Raw genomic sequence first — 26,694 nt, 5'->3', positions numbered from 1 at the left:
TTTTTTTGGGTGAGTCAAAAGGCCACTAGGCGATCTAGAATTATATTTTAATTGTACAAGAAAGCGCTCCAATCGTGTTCAATGAAAGGGCGCCTTAATTTTTTTATGCGTATTGAACTATTGATTTAGTACAACAGTTTTCTTAAGTGCTTATTTGACTCACATTGCAACACATTTATTCCCTCTTGACGAATAAAAAAAAAAGTTTATACGGACAATTCAGATAATACTCATGTAGTAAATTGAGGATGATGACTCAGGATTGAGTCATTATAATTGCACTGTGAAAGTTTTGTCTAATGTGTTAAGTTCTTTGTAAGCACCCGATATTGATTGTTCTACCTAAAATGCGGATAAATTACTCTGATTTATCTTTTATAATCTTGTCGAATCAGATATGGGGATCTCGTGAGTTAGAGACTTCAAGTGAGAGAATACACAAAAATATCTTAGGCTTTTACCGTTTTACCTTCCTAGACTCACCCTTTTGACAGGGTGGACAAAAAGAAGAATAAAGCCATAGAAAAGGTCAAAACTTGGTTCTTTCTTTCTTCCATTTTCTGAACGTATGGTAATTTAATGAAGTTTCAGATTTTACTTTGACAAAGATATTAAAGAAAGAGTTCTTGTTTTTAACCGTATAAGACACAGTTACCATTACCGCAACACAGTAAAATTCTCATATATATGTATTCGGAAACTGTACACGTTTATATGTATATAGGTGTGTGTATGAATGAGAGAGAATATGAATACAAGTCAAGGGGGAAGACGGAGACGGATCAACTAAGCCAAACTACCAGTAATTACTCCCAAACTTCTCTCTTTTCTCTGGTCACAGTCTGATTTGGTCAGAATTCTGAGCTCTAAGATAAGACTGGGCTAACGTACGCGCTTCCTCTCAGGCGGTTTTTAGTACACCTTGATTTCAGATCAGCGGTGCAATACCCAAAACCCCTACCCCCAACCCTTTCTCCCGGCGGCTGATCGGATAAAGCGGCCACGGTTTTGGATACAGCTCAACAACGTGAGGGCTCTCAATTTTTTAATTTTTTTTTTCTGGGTTCTTTTGTTTATCGTTGTATTCATTTTGATGACTGGGGATCGCCTTGTTTATCTACAATCTTTCAGGGTTATCAGTGTTTAGTAATGGGTTTTGATTTGTTTGGATACCCAGGGGGGTTTGGGCATTAAAGTTTGGATTTTTGGTTTCTCTGTTGATTGGGTGTTTCCTTGAATTGATGTTCCTTGCTGTTTGTTGGGAATTTTGTTGTGATTTTGGCTGTTTTGAGTTGTTATTGTTTTGTTTATGTATTTCCTGTTTGGAAATTTATTTGATTGATGGAAAGTGAAGTGGATCAACTAAATTCTGGTGTTAACTAAGTAGTTGATGTTGGCAAAGATGAATTTCTCTGATGTTTTTAGCTTCATTTGGCTTCTGCATTTCATAGCTTTTGCTTCTGTTTTGATAGGTTAACATATATTAACCAGAGACAATTTTATTTCCACTTTGATCACAGAGAAAGTGAATGGTTGTTGCCATTTTTTTTTTTCCTGTGAAACCAGGAAAGCGAATATATGCAAATATGTGTGGGGAGCTGTACTCCCTTATATCTTTCTGCCAAAAATGGACTTCTTCTTCTTGCCTATTTTTCTGGATTTTTTTTTCCTCAAAAGAGCATCTTTCTCTGTGGAGCATTACTGGGTACTGATTGTGTCTTTGTGAATTTTCATGATTTGTTCAGTATCTCTTGAAAGTGGGAAAGAAGAGAGGGAATACAAACCATGAGTTGCTTTGGATGTTGCTCTGATGAAGATGACATGAGAAAGACTCCTGATAATGGACCTTACATGCCACATAGTTCTGCAGGTTAATTTTCCTCTTCATCGTCTAATTCTTCTTAGAGTATTAAAAGGGTGTGCATTGGGTAAATCCTGCCTTGTTTTATACCCTATATTTCCACTATCCGAGGGTGTGCATTGGGTAAATCCTGCCTTGTTACCCTAGCCGGGAAAGGACCACAAGGAGGTAAACTAGTCTAGGTTGCTCATAGCTGACCAGCTCAAACCAAGAAGGCCAATAGGCCACTCTCGGGGAGTTGAACTTGTAACCCTATGGTTTACAAGTCAACAGCCTAACCAACTTGGCTAGGGTTGCCCCGGTTTTATACCCTATACTAAAATAGGAACCATGCCGTTCTCATTTGAACAACACAGTGCCCTAGTTTTTCTACTTAACTTCAATTAGAGTTCATAAAGTGTTTCTTGACCTTCATTATAAAAAGAACTTGTTGAAAATTTAAAATGTAGGTGCTTTTGGTCAGCGTGCCACTGAAAGTGCACAAAAAGAAACACAGCCTGTGAACATCCAGCCTATCACTGTCCCCGACCTCCCAGTTGAGGAGTTAAAAGATGTCACAGACAATTTTGGCACAAAGGCATTGATTGGCGAGGGGTCATACGGAAGGGTGTATTATGGTATTCTTAAAAATGGGCGAGCTGCAGCCATAAAGAAGCTGGACTCCAGTAAGCAGCCCGATCGAGAGTTTTTAGGACAGGTGAGATCTGTTAGTTAGTTTCACATTGACAAGCGCCTATCACATACACAATTAGGTTTAAAATCCTCCCTTGTGATGCAGGTTTCTATGGTGTCGAGACTAAAGCATGAAAATGTGATTGAGCTACTTGGTTATTGCGTGGATGGTGGCCTTCGCATACTAGCCTACGAGTACGCTCCAAATGGATCTCTTCATGATATTCTTCATGGTAAGTTATCTCACTTACTCTCTTTGTTCACGGTAATTCTTATTTGCGTGCTTGATATTGCTAGCATGCATGTCAAATGTGAATTTCTTTTTGCAGGAAGAAAAGGCGTGAAAGGTGCACAGCCAGGTCCCGTGCTGTCGTGGGCCCAGAGAGTGAAGATTGCGGTTGGTGCTGCAAAGGGACTAGAATACTTGCACGAGAAGACGCAGCCTCACATCATTCATCGTGATATTAAGTCTAGCAATGTTTTACTTTTCGACGACGATGTTGCTAAGATTGCAGATTTTGACTTATCAAACCAAGCCCCTGACATGGCAGCACGCCTTCATTCCACCCGTGTTCTCGGGACTTTTGGTTATCATGCTCCTGAGTAAGTCGCTTTCTGAATCTGTATACCTAAGTAGTTTCACCCTAAGCGTTTACGACTCTATGCTGATATAATTTGTTTGTTCGTTCTCGGATGGCAGGTATGCAATGACTGGTCAATTGAATTCGAAGAGCGATGTTTACAGCTTTGGTGTCGTTCTCCTTGAACTACTAACTGGCCGTAAACCCGTTGATCACACTTTGCCTCGTGGACAACAGAGTCTTGTAACATGGGTATAGCTCGTTTGGTCTTTAAACGCATTATTTGGACATTGCATTCCTTCAATTCATTTTTTTGTACTTGAAATTGGCATTAGGCGACACCGAGGTTGAGCGAAGACAAAGTGAAGCAGTGCGTTGATGCTAGACTGAACGGGGAATACCCTCCCAAGGCAGTTGCAAAGGTACACGTAATATTTTGGCGTTGTCACAATACAATACAATTGCAATTATATTCACCCGATACACACACACTGCATTGGATAAGATACGCAGAATCTGAAGACGTGTATATGACTTGTCTAAACAGATGGCTGCGGTAGCTGCCTTGTGCGTGCAATACGAAGCAGATTTCCGACCAAATATGAGCATCGTGGTAAAGGCTCTTCAACCTCTACTGAACGCTCGAGCTGGGCATTCCAGCGACACGCCAAACCTGTGAATTCCTCCTGTTTTTTAACCCCAAATGCCTTAAGGGTTGAGATTATTTTGTTATGAAGTGTTTGAAGATCCTGCAACATGTGAATCAGGGACAATTCTTTCTGTTTGGTTTTTCTTCCCCACCATTTTGATGCATAGAATTATTATAATTATAATTATTATTATTATTATTATTATTATGTAGATGCACAAGACCAAAACTGCATTGATGTCATTCCTCCCAGATTGTATTGTATTTTTATAAATATAATATTAGTTTCAACTCAGCATTGAACCCTTGTATTCAGTATTCATATTTCTGGTTATCTCCTAATTATTCTTGTATACAAATGGTTAATGTCTTGAAATCGGTTCACAGAGTCCAGAATATAGTTTGACAAAGATAAGAACTTAGGGGGCGTTTGGTTCAGGTTATATAACATAACCAAGGGAATGTGACATTCCAAAGCTCACATTCCGATGTTTGGTTCATATTATCTTAGGGAATCTAACATTCCCAGGGAATGTCACATTCCCTCCACATAGGATTTTGAAGGGAATGTGATTCCCTTCAAAATCTTAGGTAATGTAAGATAACCTTGGTTATGTTAGTTTATTATTATTATTATTATTATTATTATTATTATATATATATATATATATATATATATATATATATATATATATATATATATAATATAATTATTTTTGTAATTATATATATTTTTTATTTTTATTATGTTATGTTAGCATATAAAATAATTTTGTTTCTCAAGTATAAGATTTTAGTTAATATTTTAAAATTATGTAATTATATATGATACCGTTATCTTATTTATTTATTTTAATTTTTAAATTTATTAAAATATATGAAAATATGTTAATGATATTATAGTGTGTATAAAAGATAACCCTAAACCAAACATCATTATATTACATACCCCAATTTTAACCAAACACAGGAATCTAACATTCCCAGTAATCTAACATTCCCAACAATCTAACATTCCTAAGGTAATCTGACATTCCGTGAACCAAACGACCCCTTAGTTTATAAAGATAAGAACTTGGGTTATAAAAATACAATGACAGAGGCACCACTAGTCTCTTTTCTTGTAAGAGTAGGGTGCAGCCGAATAGAACTCACCCAAATAGATAGTGACAAGAAAATAACTGAATTTTCTTTAAAAATTAACTTATTCTTAGGGAGGCTACTATAAATTTTTTATTTGATTATTAGTTGCTTATTATTATAAAAAAAAAAAGATATTTATTTTTATTATTATTAAGCCTTATAAAATAATAATTATTATCATCTGCATTTTTGAATATGTCACCAGCTAACAATAATCCGCTGGCATACCTTCCTTTTACGCATTATAAAGATGGGACCGGACAACCAATCAGCACCAGAATACAACAAATGACAAATGTAAAGCGACATTCTTGTCCCTGCTGTCATGTTCATCTCTATTCTATAAACAATACTACAATGCTACATGTACTATATAGCCAGCACAAATGAATATATTGTTTTTTTCTTCTTTCTTTTTTCGCAATAATATAACTATGCACTCTCAGTAGTCAACAAAGCGTAAGCTGGCATCCGAACCAAAAGCCAAAATGCTTTAACGTAATGACAACTCCGACGTGTGATTTACACAAACCATATGCACACTCATGTGTAAGGACTAAGGACCCATACAAACAAACAAACAAACACAGCTTCTCTCTAGAGATACAACAAATTGTCTGCAAAGTTACACAAATGTCCCTTCCCCCCCAATCTCTCTGTCCAATGAAATTACTCGAAATCTTGACCTGGCTTCACATATAACAGTCTCCTCGCGGGAGCTGGCGGGGCTAGACCCGGGATGTCCCTTATGTCTTTGTTGTTGGGATGCACAATCTGACACGGGAGAAACATAGTGCACTCTTGAGTATTTATTGTTCAATGTGTAATGTCGCTAAAATATCAGAACGCTACAATGTGATACTCTTAATCAGAATATCTAAAGAATCCCGATATGGATTGGTCTGCTTAGCTAGAAAATTAGAGTAGCTGTAAAGAATGTTGAGGGTAGTGATCGAAAGAGAGGAGAAACTTACCTTCACGACAATTATTGCAATTACACCGCATACAATGAGGAAAAGGAAAAGCATTATGCATTTATCAGTAGCCACCTGAAAATAAACACGTTTAGTTGCAAAGGACGAAAGAGACTACAGATGGTTGAAGCCACGATCTAAGGAATCTCTGTTTACGAACCTGCCTACCGATCTCTTTCACGAGCTGGGTTGCTTTTTTTATGCTGAATTGGATTGTGTCGAGCTCATTAACAATGCGGCCCATTTGTTCAGTCTAACAATTAAACCACAAAGTCACAATGTTACATCTGGAAGCAGAAACAGTTCTTTAAAAAAGGCACAGAGATGAGATACTAACTTGGCCCTTCAAGGTAGTAGCAGTTTGTGTTCCTACTTCAATTGTTTGGTGAACAACCTGCATATATTAGTATAGTGTTTAGCATACAATCAACTCTGCAGTAAAAAGTCAAAGTCGTTAAATATGGCACCTGTTTGGAGCGTTCAATGGCCTGGTCAGTTTCATCCATTTTCTTCATTCCCGCATTAATTAGCTCCTGATTGGACATTTCTGAAGGACAGACAACATGCGAAGGTAAAAAGGCACGTCTAATATCACTTAAGGAACTGAAGAGAGTCAAAAGTTTCATCTATTGTCTTCAGTTGCAAGTAAAAATCAGGTTGTAATAATGAACTCCTCCCACCTGATGCCAGTTGAACATTCTCATCTGCAGTTGGTTCACTACCACCTGCTCCCATATCGAAGAGTTCAAGCTTCTTGTTTCCAAGAGTACTCATATACCTGCATTGACACAATATAATTAGTAGCAGAGAGAAAAAGGATGGCAAGTGAAAGGGAAGAAAACATCATCAATAAGAGATTTATGGCTTAGAGGCAAGACAAAAAGAAAAGATTTCATCATATTCACCACCTTAAAAAAAATAAAAAATAAAAAGTATTTCCATGCAGGAATTTATAACACCATACTTTGCTTACTTTGGTCTCAAGTACTAGAAACTTCAGTATCCCCCATACAAAGCTTACTTTTAGATTAGGCATCTAGTTCCAAGTTTTATTTTTTATCACGAGTCAATGCTAATAAGTCCATCTGTTGTTTCAAGCTTGTATTTTAGTCCTAATAATGAAATTTACCAAAACAGATCCCCAATGAACATTACAATTTACAAATCAGCTCAGAGAGACAGAGAAGCCTGTTTGCTGCAAATGTGGAAATACTCTAAAATTCAGTGTGCATGTTACTGATTTGTTAGAGAGAATTATTCAGAGAACAATTACTAATTCATGATCAAATCAGCCTATCAGAGACCAAACTAAAATTTTGGATTTAGATTATAATTTTACTGTGACCAGAGTTTTGTATGTCAAATGGTAATGTTCATTTCTGATAGTTAAATAGGAGACTGCACAAATCTAGAAATACAAACCAAATGAATTAACTTACGTTTTCCTCAAGGCAACATATGAGTTTAGTTCTTTAATCTGCAAAATTTAAAACCATTAAAATACAGGAATACAAATAGTAAACACAGCAAGCATGGGCACATTTTAGCAGAAATGTCTGATAATTGGTCCTGTGGGACCAACATTGACTATATCAAGGACATTGAGCAGACAATGCAGAATGATTAAAATGATATTACCCAGTAACCCACCCATTCTTCTTATGTACAACTTATGGGTGCTTCACAAGTAGGAATGAAATACCAATGAATCTAGTACATGGATAAAACAATTATAGTAAATATAATTTTCAGTGAACATGACCTAGACAGAATTAGGAATTATTAAGATTTCCCATTTCAGCTACCATGTAATTAAAAAAGTATACACATTAATCTGTAGTTTTTGCATGATAAGAAGCATAGGACATTCGAGCTGGGAAATGAACAGTTTGATAATTAATTGACAGTTTCCAAGCCAATTTTGTCACAATAGAAATTTCAGAAGTGTACCATCGATTGCTTCTCATCATTAAGTTGCTTGTTGAGCTCAGGTGGATTTTTACTCTCCTCGTCTTTGATTTCACGATCAAATTCTTTGATTAACCTAAAAGGAGCATAGTCAAGTAAAATTATCAGATTGGCTGATTGCTAACACGCAACAAAAGGAAAACTTATTTGCTATTTGAGTTAATATATTTGTTCAAGCAGCAATCAACTAGTAATTAAATGACACTGATTTGATTGGTACAGGTAGTTGTAAAGTTTTTGAGGCAGAGAGGAGCCTGATCTCACATTAGGGATTGCAAAAAAACCAAGTATTCTAATACTTTGATTTTCTTTCTTTATATATTAATAAAGGATAATATCAGTGCAGCCAGCCTAATATTCACATAAGACAGGCCCACAGTCCTTCAACACTTTCATGCCCAAGTAAAAATCATAATCAGAGAAGAAAAATATGTACCTTTTACATTCCCTCATCTTCCCAGTAAGCTCCTCAAGCTGTTTACTCTGTCTATTAGAGTCTTTGATTTTATCAAGCTTTTGAAATCCATTTCTGCAAACAATGTGCAAAAGTTGTTTAGCGATTTATGAGAGGCCTAAATTATTCTGGCAAGATATGCGCATGCATAAATCATAGACAGAGAAGCATTGCAACTCATTATTGAGAAAAGAACAATACACAGTCATCCTCCATGAATCCAAGGATGATTGTCCAATTAGCAGAGGAATGAAATCACAAACAGTCACTAATATATTCTCTTCTTTTTTTCCTGATAACTAACTATAATCACTCATTATGAATGATTAATCTGTCTATTCCTTTCCAAAATTGACACCCACTTTCAAGTTATTCCAGATCTCATTGTTGTTTACTCCTGACTTCTTATTTTGCTCATTCTTATTATCATTCCCTTTCTGCCACCTTAAATATCCATCTTGCCTTTTCTGCACCAGAAAGAAGAGAAATCCGAAAAATTCCCCAAATCTTTCAAAATTCCCCCAACTCCGTACCTGGTTCCTAGTTCCTACACTTGCTCTGAATTAAGATCAAGGCCAGAAATTGAGAAGCTGATTTATTATATTCTTTTGTTTTAGGGTGTCAGATGAAAGTGCTTGTCCCATATATTTCTCACATTACAGTTATACTGATTGGAAGTTTCTGGAGTCTTTTTTTTTTGGATATCTGGAATCTCTTCATCACTTTAAAAACTTGCCACAGTTTTTTAACAGCATGGACTCTAACTCATAGTCTGCTCACTTTGGCAACAAAGCCACCCATGATTCATCAACCCTTGCTGATTACTGGGCATACTCAGATTTTTTACTGTGACAAGTCCCTCACACCCCCTTTCTCACTTCTCTTGCTTCTCAATTAAAGTGAAAATATTAATTTAAATGAAAGCTCATAGAAAGCAATGTGTCATGCCAGCAGTAGTGTGAAGTTTGATCTGATCCTTAGCAGAATCTATCACTTGTCAGTTATATCTTTTCATGTTTATATTTTTTGGTGGTCAAGTTAACCTCCAGGCTGGGACTGTCCTCTTAGACCTACAGTAGATGCTGGTTTTAAGTGCTTCATCATTCTCCAGGCCGGGATTTCCCATTTTATTATGTGCAGGATCTTTTAATTTCACCTATGTTTCTTTTGAGAACTCACCTCGGATGCATAATGTTAAGAAATCAAATGCTTTAGATAAATAGGTCTCTCTGTTTTTCTGAGTAGATAGGATGGATAAAATCAAATGATAATGGGCATAAACTTAATGACTAAAATAACTAATAAAAAAAGCATCTTATCAATACGCGTCAATTATTTCGGTATATGACCATCCTCAACATCAATTTCTGATGATTTTGCAAGTTACTAAGCCTAGAACTGAAGTAAATTTGCATTGCTTCCTTCTCTTTTGTTAGAAAATCTGGACAATGTTCAACATCACATGTTCTCAACTGACATACAAGCAAACTTTCTGCATATGGCCACTAAAATTTGCTTGCATTCAGAGACTACAACGCAGGTCAGATAAAATCCCTAGCTTAACCGGAAAGATAATCACTTTCATGCTAACTTGGTAGTTAACGATCCGACATTTACAATCAAACCGCATCCTCTAAATAAAAATACACACACAAAATTGGCACTCGGGAAACGGGAATGTATGCATCAATCAAAATGTGGATAGGGAAAAGGAGACTCACGCGAGGGCTCGGAAATTGTCCCGGATTTCCCCATGGATCTGCTCCATTTGAGGGTTCATCCGCAATTCCAAATTCGCCATGATTGCTGTCTCTCTCTTTCTCCAATCGCTCGCGGCCGGCTATGCACCCACTGCCGGAGTAAGAAAACCCTCACCGGCAGATCAAAACTAACTCGGCACACACCTTAACACAGGAGAAGAAACTGCGCCGTTTCCTGTGACTCACACCATTCTCGCTGTGTTGATGAAGAGTGGTTGTGGTGCACAATCGAGAAGCAGGAGAGAATTAGGATTGTGATGAACAGAAAGAGAAAATAAATTTTAAAAAATTGTAATTTGAGATGGTTTAGGGTTCTTCGATCAAAGAAGGATAAAGAGAGACAAAGCTGTGAAGATACGAGAGAGAAAGACAGTCTGACATTCGGTGTTGTGGGTCGGAGACTTGAGTAGTACAGCCTGCCAATCCTATTCTATATTATTTATATTTTTCCTATGTTTTTGCATTTATTAGCTATTCATTACTAATTTTACACGCGCATTACACGAATAGACTGATATAGTGATACTTAATATTTATATTTAAATAAATATTTCTCAAAATTATATTTATATATAAAAAATTCATACCTAAGTAATTGAATGTCGAATTTGTTTATTTAAATAGGTAATTCAAAGTATATGAATGCAATATAATATATGAAATTTATTATAATTGTCACTAAAATAAATGTTTGCAATTTTATAAAATTGATAGTCTAAATATCTAATTTAAAAATGATAGTCTAAATAAATATTACTTTTTGATTTGAATATCTATAAATGACAGCGTCATGCAATGAGATTATGGTGTAAAAAGTTGTGGATTTGTGTTGTTGTGTATATTACTGGGATCTAAATTTGCACTATAAACTCTTTTAAATTTGATGATTAAGAAATAAGACTCATTTTTTAAAGTGAGAGAGTATTGCATTGATAAAGATAACGTAATATTATGTACGGGTACCTATTATTCTTTTTTGGGAAAAGGGTCAAATAGACCCTTAAACTATAAACAAAAGAGCAATTAGGCCCTTCAACTTTGACAATGTGCAATTAGGCCCTTCAACTTGTTATTTTGAGTCAAATAAACCCAATAGTAAATTTTTCACCTGGAATAACCGGTCAAAAAATTCTGACGATATTTCCGACCATGTTTCCAGCGACAACAAATTAAAAAAAAAAAAGAAAAAAAAAAAGAACAACTTCCCGGAGAAGACAACCGTTTGGTTGTCTTCTCCACTGGAGAGGGCGGCCAGATCTGGTCGACTTCTCCACCGGAGAGGACGACCGGACTGGTCGCCTTCTCCGGCAAGTTGTTTTTTTTTTTTTTTAAATTTGTTGTCGCCGAAAATATAGTCGGAAATATCGCCAGAATTTTTTGACTGGTTATTCCAGGTTAAAAACCTGCTATTGAATTTATTTGACTCAAAATATTTTTTCATTAACATCCATTTTAGGGTATTATTTCTTAATACTTTGGTTGACTAAACCCACTAACTATTATTTTCATGATGATGATGCTACTATAATTATAATTATTTAAATAACAGAAATTATCTATATATTTGTTAGAGTGACTAATAGTATTTCAACATTAAAAATATTAAAGGGAAAATTATTAGGTTTAATAATTAGGTAGGTAGGTGAGTAAGAAACTGAGATAATTATGTAAATATGTAATCTCCTGTGTTGATTTTATACTTTTATCATCCCTTGAAGCTATGAAGCCTATCATTTTTGCATATATTGTCCAGTCCATATTAGTTTAATTAACTTTGTAGGTTTTTATTTTTAAAGTTTTTCTTCAACCATATCCTCTATATATAGAGAGAGAGAGCATTTTAAATGTTGTTTCAATTACCAGTTTTCTAAGGCTATCTATTAACCCTTTTGTCAATTATCAAAATAAGTTTAGTCGTCCCGAAAGATGTGGCTGAATAGGTGTAATATGATTCTCATACTAACATTTATGAGTTTAATTATCTTCAATCGGTCGAGCGCATCGAACATGATCTTCTAAGTGAAATTCATATGATTTATTAACTATTACATAGAAGCGAAGTTTACTTGATGCACACACTTAGATAATGACTGTGAATTTCTACCGAGAAAAGAAAAAAGTATAATCCGTCAACTTTTAACAAATTCGATCACCATTGCATTTTATAAACAAGACTTGTGAAATATTAGTACTTAACTACTTAACTATGTTTTGAGCAAAACAAATCAACACACTATATATAACTACTTATGTCTATTCATATTACTAGTATGCCACCCGTGCGATGCACGGACTAAATATTTGAAATATTTAAATCATGTTATATTATTAAAAATTTATTAATTTTATTAAATTTTATATATAAAAGGCAATACGAAATTGATTATTTTTTTAATTTTTTAATTTAATAATTATATGTTGATTTGCTATAATAAAATTATGAACATAAATATTTACAATTAAAATAAGAATTCATAATTTAAGGTGGATAATGATATTTATGGGAATATATACACATAATTGCCTACACTTAAGCTATCATTGATTCATTGTTCCCTCCAATTTTTGTAAAATAATCAATAATGACAATTTAAAAAAATAGCATCATATCTTGGATTTAAAAATTTTAGACTAAAGTTACAGAACTATTATAATCGGAGGACCTCAAATGGTATTAACTCTTAGTACAAATAAAAAGTAAATTAAAAGTTTTTTTTTTTGAAAGCAAGTAAATTAAAAGTTTAATACAACATTTATTAAATTAATATCTATAATTATAGTATTTTTATACAACATTGTGAATAATTATGTGTTAATATTAATATTTATTACGTATATATTTATAAAACATGAAATAATATCTATAATTATAGGTTTTTATTATAAATGTGTAATATATTACACATAATGTTTATTTTTTAGATATATTAACATAAAAATATCTTAAATTTTAAATACATTTATTGCATTATATGCCATAACCCAAAGAAAACCCTAAATTTAAATAAATAATTTATAATTCATATTCATTAAAAATTAAAATAGCACCAATTATTCATTGCAAAAGTAGTCAAATTATAGTTCATTATATTCCATTATACTTTATACGAATTAAAAATAAAAATTTGATATAAATTAATATTAAATAATTAAAATTAGAGAAAATATCATGTTTAGTCCCTCAACTATAATACATACATCAATTTTAGTCCTTGACTATTAAAATTTTTAATTTAGGTGCATGACTATTCAATTTGTATCACATTTGGTCCTTCACTATTAACATTTTCAAATTAGGTATATGACTATTCAATATGTATCACATTTGGTCCTGTCGTTAAATTTTCGTCTTTGGCGGAAACGAAGGAGGAAGGGAGCCCTCCTTTCTTCCTACGTCTCCGGCGGAGACGAAGAATGAGGGGGTGGGGGAAGAGAACGCCGGCAACCCCCTTCTCCTACATCTCCGCCCTCTGGCGAAGACGGAGGAGGAGGGTGGGGGTGACCGGCGTTTTTATTTTAGTTTTTTTTTTTAATTTAAAATTTATTAAAATACTTTTTAAAATAAAAATTTAATAAATTAGCCAGTCAACGGTGACTTGGTCGGAAAATTTAACGGTATGACCAAATGTGATACATATTAAATATTCATGCACCTAATTTAAAAATTTTAATAGTCAAGAATCAAATGTGATACAAATTAAATAGTCATACAATTAATTTGAAAATTTAAATAGTCAAGGTCTAAAATTGATACATGTATTATAGTTAAGGGACTGAAAATGATATTTTCTCTTAAAATTATACAACATTTAGTGAAAATGAATAATTATGTGTTAATATTAATATTTATTGTAAATGAAATAATATCTGTAAGTATAGGTTTTTATTATAAATGTGTAATATATTGTCACCGTGTGATGCACAACAATATTTCATAAAACATATACAATTAATATCAAATTATATAAAATATTACACATAATGTTTTTTTTTTTAGATATATTAACATCAAAATCTCTTAAAATTTAAATACATTTATTGCATTATATGCCATAACCCAAAGAAAATCCTAAATGTAAATAAATAATTTATAATTCATATTCATTAATAATTAAAATAGCACCAATTATTCATTTCAAAAGTAGTCAAATTATATTTCATTATATTCCAGTATACTTGATACGAATAAAGAATAAAAATTTGATATAAATTGCATATCATATAAATTAATATTAATCATATTATATAATTAAAATTATACATAAAATGACTATAATTTTTTCAAAATTATTATTTTAGTTAAGTAATTAATAATTCACCACTAATTTTATGGATGCATAAATTTAAAAAAACAATTGTGTAGTAATTGCATAAAAAAATACAATTGTAGCGTGATATCACTTTTATTCAATTGTTAAAACTAAATTTTCGTTTAATAACTATTTTAATTATAATTCAGTATTTAGTATATTATTATTATGATATATTTAATATGAACAACTAATAATAATTTCACATACATTCAATCTGTTTTAACCAAATAATAAATTCGATTGTATATTTATTTATAATTAAATTAACAACTATTATAGTTATAATACAAAATTTCCTAAAATAATTACAAATTAGCCCTATTTAATATGGTTAAACCTACATCATTACAAAATAATTAATTTTACAAATATAAATTAGACATTAGATATATAAAATAATAATAACCATGTCTGACTTGTAAATTCAACCCATGAAAAATGCTTTGCCCACACTAAATTACGGAGTATTAGATTTTCTAGACATTGAGATTCTAGAAAGTAACGATTACACTCTCCAACATTAATAAGGGAAGGACTGAAGGAGTGTAATCGTAATTTTTTTTTTTTAGGAATAGTTGATCGTTATTAATTCTTCACCCTATCGTCTTGGCGAGATTTCTGGCGTTGAGTCCATCGCCTCTGGCCGAGGTTTGAAGAAGATCCGGCCTGTGTTGAGATCCATGGCATCCAGTTGGTTAAAGGCTTGGGTGACCATCCGCTCGTTCTCCGGGAAGACACATAGAAAGAGCGTTTCTTATTGCATGCGGCTGTTTCTGTCGGATCTAGACAGGTTACATCGTCCTCCTTTTGATTTCGTTGTTTATTTGTTTGTCCTCTCTTGGCCCGTTTTTTCTGGTGCAGATTGACGAAGACTCGGCTGAGTGGGGGTCGATATTTGTCCGGTTGCGTCGGAGTGAGTCCACCAAGGTCGACGTCGGGAAAAATCTTTCGGGGGTGTTAGCTTTCCGGCGACGACTGTTCGGTAGCCGTTGACTTGCCACTGGAGGTCCTACCTGTTGGGTTGGGGCGGTGTTGGAGGTATTATTCGAATTCGATCTCAAGCAATATTCTTGAGTACATTTTATTTTACGTCTCTTTGGAGATGTGATGCTCCCTAGTCCCTACCGCAGAGGGTAGCCGGCTTGTGCTTATCTTTTGCTGTTTGATTTCTTGTTACTATTCTAATACATTCAGGTTGTAACTTAATGACAACATTTATATTTATCAAAATATATGAGCATTGCTTGTGAGCTAAGAATTGGTTACATTGTATCTTTTCTTTGCACTGGAAATTGCATTTACTTTGGTGACAGCCAGTTTAGCTTCTCTGATTAAGACATTGCAATTTGCAACCTCAGTGATGAAGAGAAGCATAGAATGTTTCGTTCTGTTATTGTTGGTGGGGTGTAGTTTGTAGCACAGCTACATGATTTTGTAAGTGATGAAGTGGTTCAATTATCCAAAGGAAGGATTTTCTGAACCATAACATTGGTTGAGGCAACAGGTCTCATATCTCTTCTTTTCCACCATAATCCACTTGAGCAAGATTACAATTGCTTCCTTTTTCCAACTTTACTCATTTTTGTGCTCTGTATTTTGATTTTCTTACTCATATCTAACCCTTGGTTCCCCACAGGTTTGACAAAAGAGCTTTTGCTATGATGATCCTACTTTTTTTGTTTTGATGTTTTTGGGTCTCAATGGCATAGAAATCCCTTGGTAATGCAGGATTACATGTTGCTTGGTATGCTGCTGTTGAGACTTCGATAAAGTGTTTCTAAATGTGTGTCCATACTAAGCTTTGCCTTTCCCAGTCCTCCCTTTTAAGAAGAGCTTCTATACTGCATAAATATTAAAAATGGAGGAAGTTTGATCATATGGTAAATGTAAAAAATGGGAGAAGTGCATACTGTAAATTACCTCTTGACTTCAGGTATCAATATGAGAATCCTTAGTATGTTGTTGATTCCCTTCAAAAAATGGGTTCTAACGTTTTTTCTATGCAGGGCTTTGCCTCTCCCGGTTCTCCTTTCCTCAACTCAAATGAGCGTCACTGTATAAATTTTTAAAAGCAGGAAGTTTTGTGAGATGGAGCTCATTTAAAATAATAGAAAGAAAAATATCACCTCTTCTTTCTTGATCTTTCTCTTGTTCTGCAGTGTAAATCTGGCGTTTCACCATGAAACATCTAGTATTTATAGCCAGTATTTCATAAAAATTGAGTTTCAAAAATATGTAATTATTATATTTTTGTAAGCTTTCTCGTGGTGTACATAATTTGTAATGATTATTTGTAGCATACTTGTTTTTATTGTAACTTGTAAAAGTTACACATTGTTAAGTGTAACCAATTAATTATCTGTCACTGTCATTGGGAAGTAAAATCTCCCACATTGAAAATTGGTAACTTTTAAAGACATTAATTTTTAATTAAAAAAATCGGAAAAGGAAATAAAGTTCCAAAACTCTGAGCGGGAGAATGGGGCAATCTCATTGGCAAAATCCCCTCTCTTTATTATAATAAGAGATTTAACATTATATTTTGATTTGAATTATGATGACAATACAGGAATGTTGTCATTTGTTAAATTATAATTTATATGTGGTCATATAATTGCGTACAGCTGCTCAACCTACTCTGCTGAAAACACACATTTTAGGGCGAGTTAGAGTGACAAAATAATTACAAAAATTAAAATAAATATTTATATTTAAAGGGTGATGGTCAATCATTATTGTGCGGGCTATAGTCTATACAAGTTGTGTAAACTATATTTTACATATTGTAAAATAATGTACATTCAATACAAAAATAATGTACATTCATTACAAAAATAATGTACATTGTATTCAGAGGATGTACATTATTTTTGTACTATGTGTACATTATTTTGTATATTGTACATTCAGTATAAATATAATGTACATTTAATATATTAAAAATATAGTTTTAGTTATGGTCCACATAACAATGTGTAGACCATGGTCCACACAATAATTTGCCCGTGACGGTAATCATACTTGGACCACTACTTTGAGTCTCTCAAATGGACTTCTTTATTCAATTGTTTGGTTGGGCTATTTGGGCTAGCCCAACACCCAATAATCCATCATATTCAATCCCTAATATTAACTGTAATTTGAAACTAGTTAACTAATTGGAGCAAATTATGCCCTGGTAACGTATTCACCGAGAATGGTGAACACAAGGCCAAACGACATCGTTTTTAGGCAAAAAAAAAATTTCGTGGATGTAGAATTAACGGCGCGCGTTGATCAAATTATGAATTTTCTGTTATGAGATTATGAATTTTCATAAAATTCATAATCTCATAACAGAAAATTCATAATCGCATAACAGAAAATTCATAATCGCATAACAGAAAATTCATAATCGCATAACAGAAAATTCATAATCTCATAAGAAAATTCATAATCTCATAACTGAAAATTCATAATCTCATAACTGAAAATTCATAATCTTATAACAGAAAATTCATAATCTCATAGTTCCAAAGTGAATGTGTAGGCATGGTTCCAAAGTGAATGTGCAGGCATGGATTCATAATTTATGAATGTCCGTGATTTCGGACGGGAATGTGTAGGCATGGTTCCAAAGTGAATGTGCATGCATGAATTCATAATTTATGAATGTCCGAAATCATTGTTCACCTCAAATTAAAGTGAAACCGCAAAATGTGAAAATGAAGAAGAAAAGTCACGCAATTAATTAAGAAAAAAAAAAATAACGGTGTACTAACACCGTTGGTCATGGTGAACACGGTTCCATGGCATAACGCTCCACTAATTGGATAGACGTAACTGAAACCCCTAATTTTCATAATGGATTATTTTCTTAATGTTCATTCTTTAAACTTATACTCTATAGGCCATACTTAAGGAATCATATTTCATTAACCAGTTTGGTTGGCGTGGGTAGCCAGACACTCTCATCTTTTAAGAGAGGTCGGGAGTTTAAACTCCCTCTTATATGAAAAATCAATCTGCCAGCACTTTGTTCTTTAATTGGGCCGGTGCGAATGAAGATAATTACAAAACTCATTACCATTAGAATCATGTTTTGTTAGACAACACGTTCCATAATATATATATATATATATATATATATATATATATATATATATATATATATATATATATATAAGTTGTTGAAAAATAAGGAAAAAAATGACGATGTCAATTTTATAAATATTACAGAGTTAAAAATTTGTGATAATTATAAAATTAATATTTTTTAAACAAAAATTTTCAACTATTGATGAACCATTGAACCTTGATGATCGACTATAATTAGTCCTCATATATTTAGCAAAGCCGAATTTGAGTATCTAAATTTGAATTTAACTTGACTCGTTTTCATCCCTAATTTAATACATATTTTTTCTTTATAATTTGAATAAATTAGCGAGCGGAATTCAAGCTTGTCTAAGTTTAAATTCATCTCAGACTTGTTTTACGCTTTAGTTCATAACATGTTTTTCTTTATATATAATTTGGGTATTAATTTAAACTTACAACAACTTTTGTTAAATACGTGTACTACATAGTTAAAATGTCTATGTCACAATAATTTACAGACTACCTTTTCTTCTTTTTTTTTTTTTTATTCTTTATTGTGGAGTTGAAAATATTGCTAAAATCCACACTACTAAGCAATTGTATGTTTAAAATCTACAATCCCAAGCACATAATGCAAGACAAATCATGAATCAGAACCCAAGTTATAAGGCAAAAAAAAAAGAAGGAAAAAATATGATAAGAATATTTATAGAGAGTAAAGTTCTCAATTTCTCATCATATATTTTGTTTAATTGAAGAAGGAGACAAATAAACAAAATTTATGATTTTAATTAATTAAAATATGTTAGTCAGTAAAAAATAAAAATAAAAATGACAGTAACTACGAAATTATTAGAAAATGTGAAACACACCTGTTGGAGAATTAATGGTGGTGGTCCTCTCACAAAAGCTGCATTGACAATGACGAGTAAAACCACACACAAATAAAATAAGAATAGACTATTTATAGCTCAATGGTTCAGTGAGCACTATTTGAAAGAAGAGAAGAATAGACTATCTATACTTTTACTTTCTATTTTATTATGTTTTATTCTCTAATGGAGTGTCATCTTTTGATTGATTTAAATTATAAAGTGGGTCACTGTTTTTATTCATTCACTTTTATTTACTTAATAATAAAATTTGTACGCGAAGTGAGAGTTATACTCAATAGGAGTACACATATCATTTTCCAATTGTACCCATGATTTATGATTGATGGCGATTGATTTTTTTTTTTTTTTCTTTCTTTAGTGATGAGGGAAGCTCATACAGTATACATATACTTTTGTTCTTATGTAATATTAGAGAGGTAAATTGTATTATGGAAATATTGTGTGATGAGTTTAGTTGAATAATTATGAAAATAAATGAATTTGTAATATCTTAATATAAAAATTATTTTCTACCTATTTGACCACTCTTTTTGAGATTGATTAATTTTTTGTCATTGCTCTGAATGTTTTAAGTAATTTCTTACTTTTATCATAAGGTATGAGGTATTCTCTCTAGTCATGTACGTGAGGATACCTAACATGTGACCCTGCTTTTTTATGTTTTATTTTATTTGTTGTCACCTAACATATTTTAATTGATTTAGCAAAAAAAAAAAAAAGTTTTTATTTATATATTTTTCTTCTTTCAATATAATTATGACAAGTGGCAAAAAAATTTCACTCTATAAAAATACACTTATCATTGACCTACTATATTATAAGGTTAGAGAGAAAATATATATATTATAGATTATATATAGTTCACATTACAAGGTAGATTACGAATAAATGCACATTTATAATGTATTATGTGTTCATTTTTAGGTAATATACTAAAAACGTAGCTGCATTATTGCAATATACTAAAAATAAACTTTCAAAAAATGAACACGTAATGCATTGAAAATGAATATTCAATATACCAAAAATGAAACTATATGTTTTTTGACTTTTTCTTGAGTACTACTAACTCTATTACAATACGGTATCTGTTCATAACTACTTTCTCAACATACTGAAGCACAAAAAGTCAATACCGCTTCCACTGGGACTTGAACCCACAACCTCCAATATGAGAGAGCAACTTGTGTGGTAAATGAAAGTATATGTTAGTGGTCCACCATATAATATGAATCATGGTCCATGGTAGAATGATTGATCGAGTTAGAGAGATATCTAGTTTGGGACATGTTCATGAGGTTCAAGATTTTGTCCGGCATAAATGAAAAAATTAATATATCAATAAACATAAGGAAAAAATATATACATCATAATTGTAGAAAAAATATAATTGTAGAAAATGATTTTTTTTTTGAGTAATTAATATAAATCATATTACAAGAATATATATTTTGAAACTTGAAAGTGGAAGTTACATAGAAGAATGTATCAATATTTATTTATTTATTTATTGAGATATTGTTGTAAAAATTTAAGGATATCCAACCTTTAGCTAAGTGTTACTTTTAGAATAAGAATTATAAGAATACTAGGTTTTTACGCGTATTGCGCGATTGGGATAATGCTTAATGCTTTTTTTTTTTTTTTTTTTTTAAATAAGTACTTTAAAGTATATTAAGGCAAGATTATATTGAAATTGTTCATGCATAGATAATTGAAGGTTGAATTTGCGTATTTAAAAAGGTAATTCTTCTCCCAAAGGTTGAGTCCCCAACCCCAAGGGCCCCCCACACTCCGACCCGACAGAGCATTGTGGGAAGTTGTAAATCACGGTGACTCAATGGTTCAGCAGACAGGGCCAAATGCTGGTACGCACAAGGAATCTGCCCACTTTAGACATAATTCACGTATTGCCGCCGCTGAGGTTCAAACCTTGGTCTCTTCTCCCAAATACTATCCACTAAACCATTGAGCTAAGCCCGTGCAGGTTAAATAGGTAATTCTAAGTTTACAAATGCAAGATAATATAGTCAATATTGATTATAATTGTCAATAAAATAATTGTATAGGTATGATTTAAACCAAATACGGGACATAAGGGAGAACAAATAAAAATTAGGGCATAAAATATGAAATATATACTAATATTGTTTGAGGAGATTCCGACATTAGGATTTGTGGTTAAGTTCTATTAAGACTTTAATATTAGAATTAGATTAATGGTGTAGTTATAATTCTATATTAGACTTTAATATTAGAATTAGACTAACGGTGAATTAACGAAAAAGTTAAATGGATAATCATATAATTAAGGATAAATTAGAAAATCTTAAAAGTAAAAAAAAAATTAAAACCTGAACAATATGAACCATTCATTTGATTTAATAATTTGGCGGTCATTTTTTCTACCCAATGTTAATAATTAAATAAATTCGCTGGTCAAATCCGCTTGTATAATCCGCTAACGTTAACTGCTAACTGCTGATTGTCAAACAAGGACATTGCGAGGTAGTTCTAACTTGTTGTGTGATTTGAATACTCTCTTTGTCACAAAATCTCTCAAGTAGTTAATATGGTTGGCTTTATTAATTATATTTTTTTTTATTTTTTTCATGATATTATAAAATACTTGGTAAATAAATATATAGCATTATTTTATGTTATAATTTTGATATTTAATTAGAAAAATAGTGCACAAAAAAGATAATAGATAATGTAGTGAATATAATCAATTGATGAATTTGAATGTAAAAATTTTTACATTTGAGAAAAATAAAGACAATATAACTAATGAAAATATTTCTTTTAATTAATTTATTGATAATTAATAATTTGTTTTTCACTGAATAAAGACATTTGTAGCGAATATAATCCATTAATAAATTTGAATATAATGAATTTTTATATTGAAGAAAAATAAAGACAATATAACTAATAAAATTATTTATCTTATTTAATTTATTGATAATGAATAATTTTTTTTTTTGAATAAAGACATTGTAGACACATAATTCTAAATTAAAGAAATGCATATGTATTATTTTTTGTTGTAACTACTAAATTATTATTTATATAATTTAATAAGAGTAAAATAGAGTACTAATTATGCCAACTTTGATTGAGATGAGGTTCAAGACCTTTTTTTTTTATTGAAATCAATGAGTAAGTTAACGGTGAACTAACGGCAATTCTTAAAATTTTAACAGAATTAGTAACGGTGTGTGGGTATTTTAGGAAATTTTAGTGTAAAATTTAAATCTGATCAATCTTTTAATCAATCTGAGCCATTCATTTGATTAAAATCTGTGACCGCCATTTTTTCTACCCATTATAGGCCTAACTCTCTTGGGCTTTTATTAGTATAGTAGATATTGTAAAAGGAATGAATGTTTTAGGTTCGTTGTTGGTTCATGATTAGCAGACTAACTAGAGCAGATAGAGACAAGAGAATTAGCCGAGACAGCATCTCTTATATTTTAATGTTGTCGGCCCACGCTAAATTTATCTTCTTCGTTGATACAATTTCTTCTTCATTTTTTTTAATATATATTTAACAATCTTAATTTATCCTCTTCATTTTAATTGTTAGTAACCGGCCATAATTATACATATAATTATTTTTGTGTTATATAATAATTATTATATAATGCTTGTGTATGATTTAAATAAATATATAATTATACTGAATAAATCAACTTAGCATAATTCGTCTTTTTTTTTTTTTTTTTTTGAGTGCGATAGAGGGACCAGTCTCATTAGAGTTAGATTAATGAATATTAATACAACAAAAATCAATTAAACTAAAAATATATTCGGATAATACATTACAATTATGATTCTGATTCCAATATTGGCCTAATCTTTTTAGTAATTAGTTAAAGACTTAAAGTACTGTTAAATTGTTAATTGGGTCGTTGAAAAGCATATACGACAAGGCTAGGAAGAAGAGGTGTCAGACCCAATAATTTTGTCATTGAGAAACCAAAGCTAAAACATAGATGGCACTATGGCACTGCTCACTCATTGCCACGTGAACCTAATTGCATTATTTATAAATGTCATATTATTTAATACTAGTTTTTATTAATATAAAAATTACACCTGTTACTATGCCATCATTTTAGAAGAAAAATAATAATTTTTAAGAAAAAACTAATAAACAAATTACCACGTATTCATAATAAGGATAATATTAAAAAAAAAAGGTCATTATATAATTTGATAAAATTAAACGAATATATTTAATTTTATAAATAGCTAATTTATCAAACACCTTCATACACTCAGTTAATATTATCAATTAGTTATATCATCTAATTAACTCAATCAACTAACAGTTAACAGTCATTTACCAAATAGGTAATGTCACAAAACGTGCTTCACCTGAATGCACCTTTCAGTGACAGCAGACTGTTGACGTAGTTGTGAGCACATAGTTATTACTGTGCAATCCAACTATTAGCTTAGACTTTTAGTTGAGATGGAGCACATACTTTAATTTGATATCAGGATTTATCGGTCCAGGTATTGCTTGGAACCCACCTGCACTGAGTAATGAATGTATAATATAAATTTGGAGGGGGTAAGATGCGTGAATATCACATTTCACAACACGCCATCACACGCTTTGGCTCTAATACTACAGTAAAACAAGAAATATTTTTGTTGAAGGGAAATGTGGATAACAGTTATTTCATAGTATTCATCATCATCGTGTATTTCCTTCCACTGCCTATTATAGTGCTTCACTCCAATTGCCAATTGCAGCGCAGCGGAGGAAATGAAAGCCGCAGCGCAGCCTCCGCTTCTCCGTCGCGGCGGCGCTCTCTTTTCCACTTGAACTTTACACAGGCCCTAGACGGCTACACCAGACCTACCACGCCGGAGAATTGGCAATTGCGACGACTGCAGGCGAGCTTCTTCTTCTTCTTCTTATTATTCTTCTTCTATGGCGGCGAAGAAGGTGCACGAATCGCTGATCTGCAAGGGGTTGATGGAGGAGGTGCAGCGATGGGGCGGCATGAAGCAGACGGGGGTGAGTCTTAGGTACATGATGGAGTTCGGGTCGAGGCCCACGGACCGGAATTTGTTGATCTCCTCCCAGTTCCTCCACAAAGAGCTCCCTATTCGGATTGCGCGCCGTGCTATTGACCTACAGAACCTCCCCTACGGCCTCTCTCTCAAGCCCGCTGTGCTCAAGGTACGGAATTTCGCTCTTTCTTCTTCTTCAATTCCCATTAATTTGCTGTAATTATGCTTCCTTCACATGGTACACATGCTAAGTAACCTCCAGTTTACTCCACTTCCTGTTTAATCACTAGTTTCTTGTCGTCCCTCTTTGGGTAATTTTCAATTTTCAGCATGCTTCTTTCAAAGTTGTTGTTTTTTTGAAAAAGTAGTATGGAGAACATTCTAGCTGTTTGTTAAAAAGCCCAAAGACCAAAGACGGAACAGAGCATTTAAATATTTAATTTAATACTCCCTGAAAGAAAGAAGCTTACCCCTTAGATTCTGTGTTGGTTTAGGTGCGAGATTGGTATTTGGAGTCTTTTCGTGACCTTAGATCCTTCCCTGACATAAAGAATAAAAATGATGAGAGGGAGTTCACGCAAATGATTAAGATGATCAAGGTGAGGCACAACAATGTGGTTCCTATGATGGCTTTGGGAGTTCAACAGCTCAAGAAAGATCTGAATCCTAAGGTTGGGTATCAGGACCTTGGCGAAATTCACCAGTTCCTGGACCGCTTCTACATGTCAAGAATTGGGATTCGAATGCTTATTGGTTAGTTTAGTTGTGTCTAGTTATGTCTGCTTTGTATTCTTTTATTCCTTAACTCAAATGAGTTTTCATGCCAGACTTCTTTATTATGCTAAAATTACGGGCCTGTTTCTTATTTCTGCCAATCTCAGGGCAGCATGTGGCCTTGCATGATCCCAATCCTCTTCCTGACTGTATTGGGTATATACATACGAAAATGTCACCAGTTGAGGTTGCACGAAATGCCAGTGAAGATGCTCGTTGTGTTTGTTTCCGAGAGTATGGCAGTGCACCTGAAGTTAGCATTTATGGAGATCCCAATTTCACTTTCCCGTAAGATAATTTTTTGTGATGTTTCTTCATTTTCATTCTTGGAGTTCATTGTTTTAAGTTTTAACTCTCCTTGGTAACCTGGGTTTTGTTCCTTTGTATTAATCTTGTAATCATAGTCTGTCATAATTTTATTTGGGTTCTAAAGATCTACTGTAGCTTTACGAATGACACAGGGAAAGAAGTCACAGAAAGTCTCATCTCTTTTGAATTACATTGTTTTTTATTTTCATAATAGGTATGTGCCAACACATCTACAATTGATGGTGTTTGAATTGGTTAAGAACTCCTTGCGTGCTGTTCAAGAGCGATACATGGATTCGGACAAGGTTGCACCTCCTGTTCGCTTAATAGTAGCTGATGGTTTGGAAGATGTTACGATTAAGGCAGGTTCCCTTTTAATTTATTTCAAACAATTCATTGCGAGACTTTGATATGGAGACATCAGTTTACTCCTTCGATTGTTGTTTACAAAAGAATGTCTCGTAACTATGTTGGAGATGAATTGCATTTATCTTTTTACCCCAGTGCTGAACTGTTCTAATTTCCTCATAGGTTTCTGATGAAGGTGGTGGAATACCAAGAAGTGGCCTTCCTAAAATCTTTACGTATCTCTACAGCACTGCAAGAAACCCATTGGATGAGCTATCAGACCTCGGTGCTACTGAGCTGGCAACTGTGTCCCCGTTGGCTGGTTATGGGTATGGGCTGCCAATAAGTCGCTTGTATGCTCGCTACTTTGGGGGAGACCTGCAAATTATCTCCATGGAAGGATATGGTACGCACGCTTTAACACCTCGCATCTCATTCATTTCACCACCGACTTTAGCATAACTATTTGTGTCATAAAATGATATGGTATACTATAAACGTGACATTCTTATTGTCCAAAGAATAGTTAGACTAGCATGAAGTTGTTTGTGTTCAAACATTTTGCCTAATCGATATTAATACACTTCACCTGATTTTGGATTTTGCTTAAAAACTGCATATTTTGCAGGGACAGATGCTTATCTTCACTTGTCAAGGCTTTGTGATTCACAGGAGCCATTGCCTTAAGAGTACTACTGCTGACACTGGGATTTTTAGCATAATTTAAGTGCTGTAAATATGTTATTTAAGACACCAAGTTGCAACCCCTTGTTCACATGGGAAACTCAAATGTTGTAATTGTCAATTTCTCATTGTTGTATGAATTGTTGCTTATATCCAACTTCACAAATTATGCCTACTATAAGTTTTTATATTCGGTA

The 26,694-nt window shown here is 32.9% G+C and overlaps 3 protein-coding genes across 4 annotated transcripts; 2 read left to right on the top strand and 1 right to left on the bottom strand.

The window, feature by feature from the left end:
- The first annotated feature begins 736 nt into the window (after positions 1-736).
- On the top strand, positions 737-4,066 carry LOC109175739 (pto-interacting protein 1). Its single transcript, XM_019325084.1, has 8 exons — positions 737-1,027; positions 1,746-1,870; positions 2,311-2,558; positions 2,640-2,766; positions 2,863-3,136; positions 3,234-3,366; positions 3,450-3,536; positions 3,662-4,066. The coding sequence occupies exons 2-8, from the start codon at positions 1,786-1,788 to the stop codon at positions 3,791-3,793; spliced, it is 1,086 nt and encodes a 361-aa protein (XP_019180629.1). The 5' UTR covers positions 737-1,027; positions 1,746-1,785; the 3' UTR covers positions 3,794-4,066.
- A 1,198-nt stretch (positions 4,067-5,264) lies between these two features.
- On the bottom strand, positions 5,265-10,478 carry LOC109175741 (novel plant SNARE 13). Its single transcript, XM_019325086.1, has 10 exons — positions 10,024-10,478; positions 8,285-8,377; positions 7,831-7,924; positions 7,320-7,357; positions 6,561-6,658; positions 6,348-6,427; positions 6,218-6,274; positions 6,041-6,133; positions 5,881-5,955; positions 5,265-5,680 (listed from the first exon to the last, which is right to left on the bottom strand). The coding sequence occupies exons 1-10, from the start codon at positions 10,101-10,103 to the stop codon at positions 5,576-5,578; spliced, it is 813 nt and encodes a 270-aa protein (XP_019180631.1). The 5' UTR covers positions 10,104-10,478; the 3' UTR covers positions 5,265-5,575.
- Positions 10,479-24,002: 13,524 nt separating this feature from the next.
- On the top strand, positions 24,003-26,685 carry LOC109175738 (pyruvate dehydrogenase (acetyl-transferring) kinase, mitochondrial). Of its 2 annotated transcripts, none has more exons than XM_019325083.1 (6): positions 24,003-24,551; positions 24,877-25,135; positions 25,264-25,444; positions 25,680-25,827; positions 25,997-26,219; positions 26,442-26,685. In XM_019325083.1, the coding sequence occupies exons 1-6, from the start codon at positions 24,300-24,302 to the stop codon at positions 26,498-26,500; spliced, it is 1,122 nt and encodes a 373-aa protein (XP_019180628.1). In that variant the 5' UTR covers positions 24,003-24,299; the 3' UTR covers positions 26,501-26,685. The 2 variants fall into 2 exon arrangements, with proteins under 2 accessions (XP_019180628.1, XP_019180627.1); XM_019325082.1 differs by having other exon boundaries at positions 26,433-26,685.
- The last annotated feature ends 9 nt before the right edge of the window (positions 26,686-26,694 follow it).

This window comes from Ipomoea nil, unplaced genomic scaffold (genome assembly GCF_001879475.1).
Source record: "Ipomoea nil cultivar Tokyo-kokei standard unplaced genomic scaffold, Asagao_1.1 scaffold0688, whole genome shotgun sequence".
Classification (NCBI taxonomy): Eukaryota; Viridiplantae; Streptophyta; class Magnoliopsida; order Solanales; family Convolvulaceae; genus Ipomoea; species Ipomoea nil.
Note: the sequence above shows the minus strand (reverse complement) of the source record. Positions and strands in the feature narration are given on the sequence as shown.

Coding starts and splice junctions, on each gene's coding strand:
- LOC109175739 (XM_019325084.1), top strand. CDS start 1,786: ATGAGTTGCTTTGGATGTTGCTCTGATGAAGATGACATGAGAAAGACT. Junction 1,871..2,310: donor CATGCCACATAGTTCTGCAG/GTTAATTTTCCT, acceptor TTTAAAATGTAG/GTGCTTTTGGTCAGCGTGCC. Junction 3,137..3,233: donor TTTGGTTATCATGCTCCTGA/GTAAGTCGCTTT, acceptor CTCGGATGGCAG/GTATGCAATGACTGGTCAAT.
- LOC109175741 (XM_019325086.1), bottom strand. CDS start 10,103: ATGGCGAATTTGGAATTGCGGATGAACCCTCAAATGGAGCAGATCCAT. Junction 6,659..7,319: donor TATGTTGCCTTGAGGAAAAC/GTAAGTTAATTC, acceptor GTGTCAATGCAG/GTATATGAGTACTCTTGGAA. Junction 6,428..6,560: donor GAATGTTCAACTGGCATCAG/GTGGGAGGAGTT, acceptor TCTGTCCTTCAG/AAATGTCCAATCAGGAGCTA.
- LOC109175738 (XM_019325082.1), top strand. CDS start 24,300: ATGGCGGCGAAGAAGGTGCACGAATCGCTGATCTGCAAGGGGTTGATG. Junction 24,552..24,876: donor TCAAGCCCGCTGTGCTCAAG/GTACGGAATTTC, acceptor GTGTTGGTTTAG/GTGCGAGATTGGTATTTGGA. Junction 25,445..25,679: donor GATCCCAATTTCACTTTCCC/GTAAGATAATTT, acceptor TTTTCATAATAG/GTATGTGCCAACACATCTAC.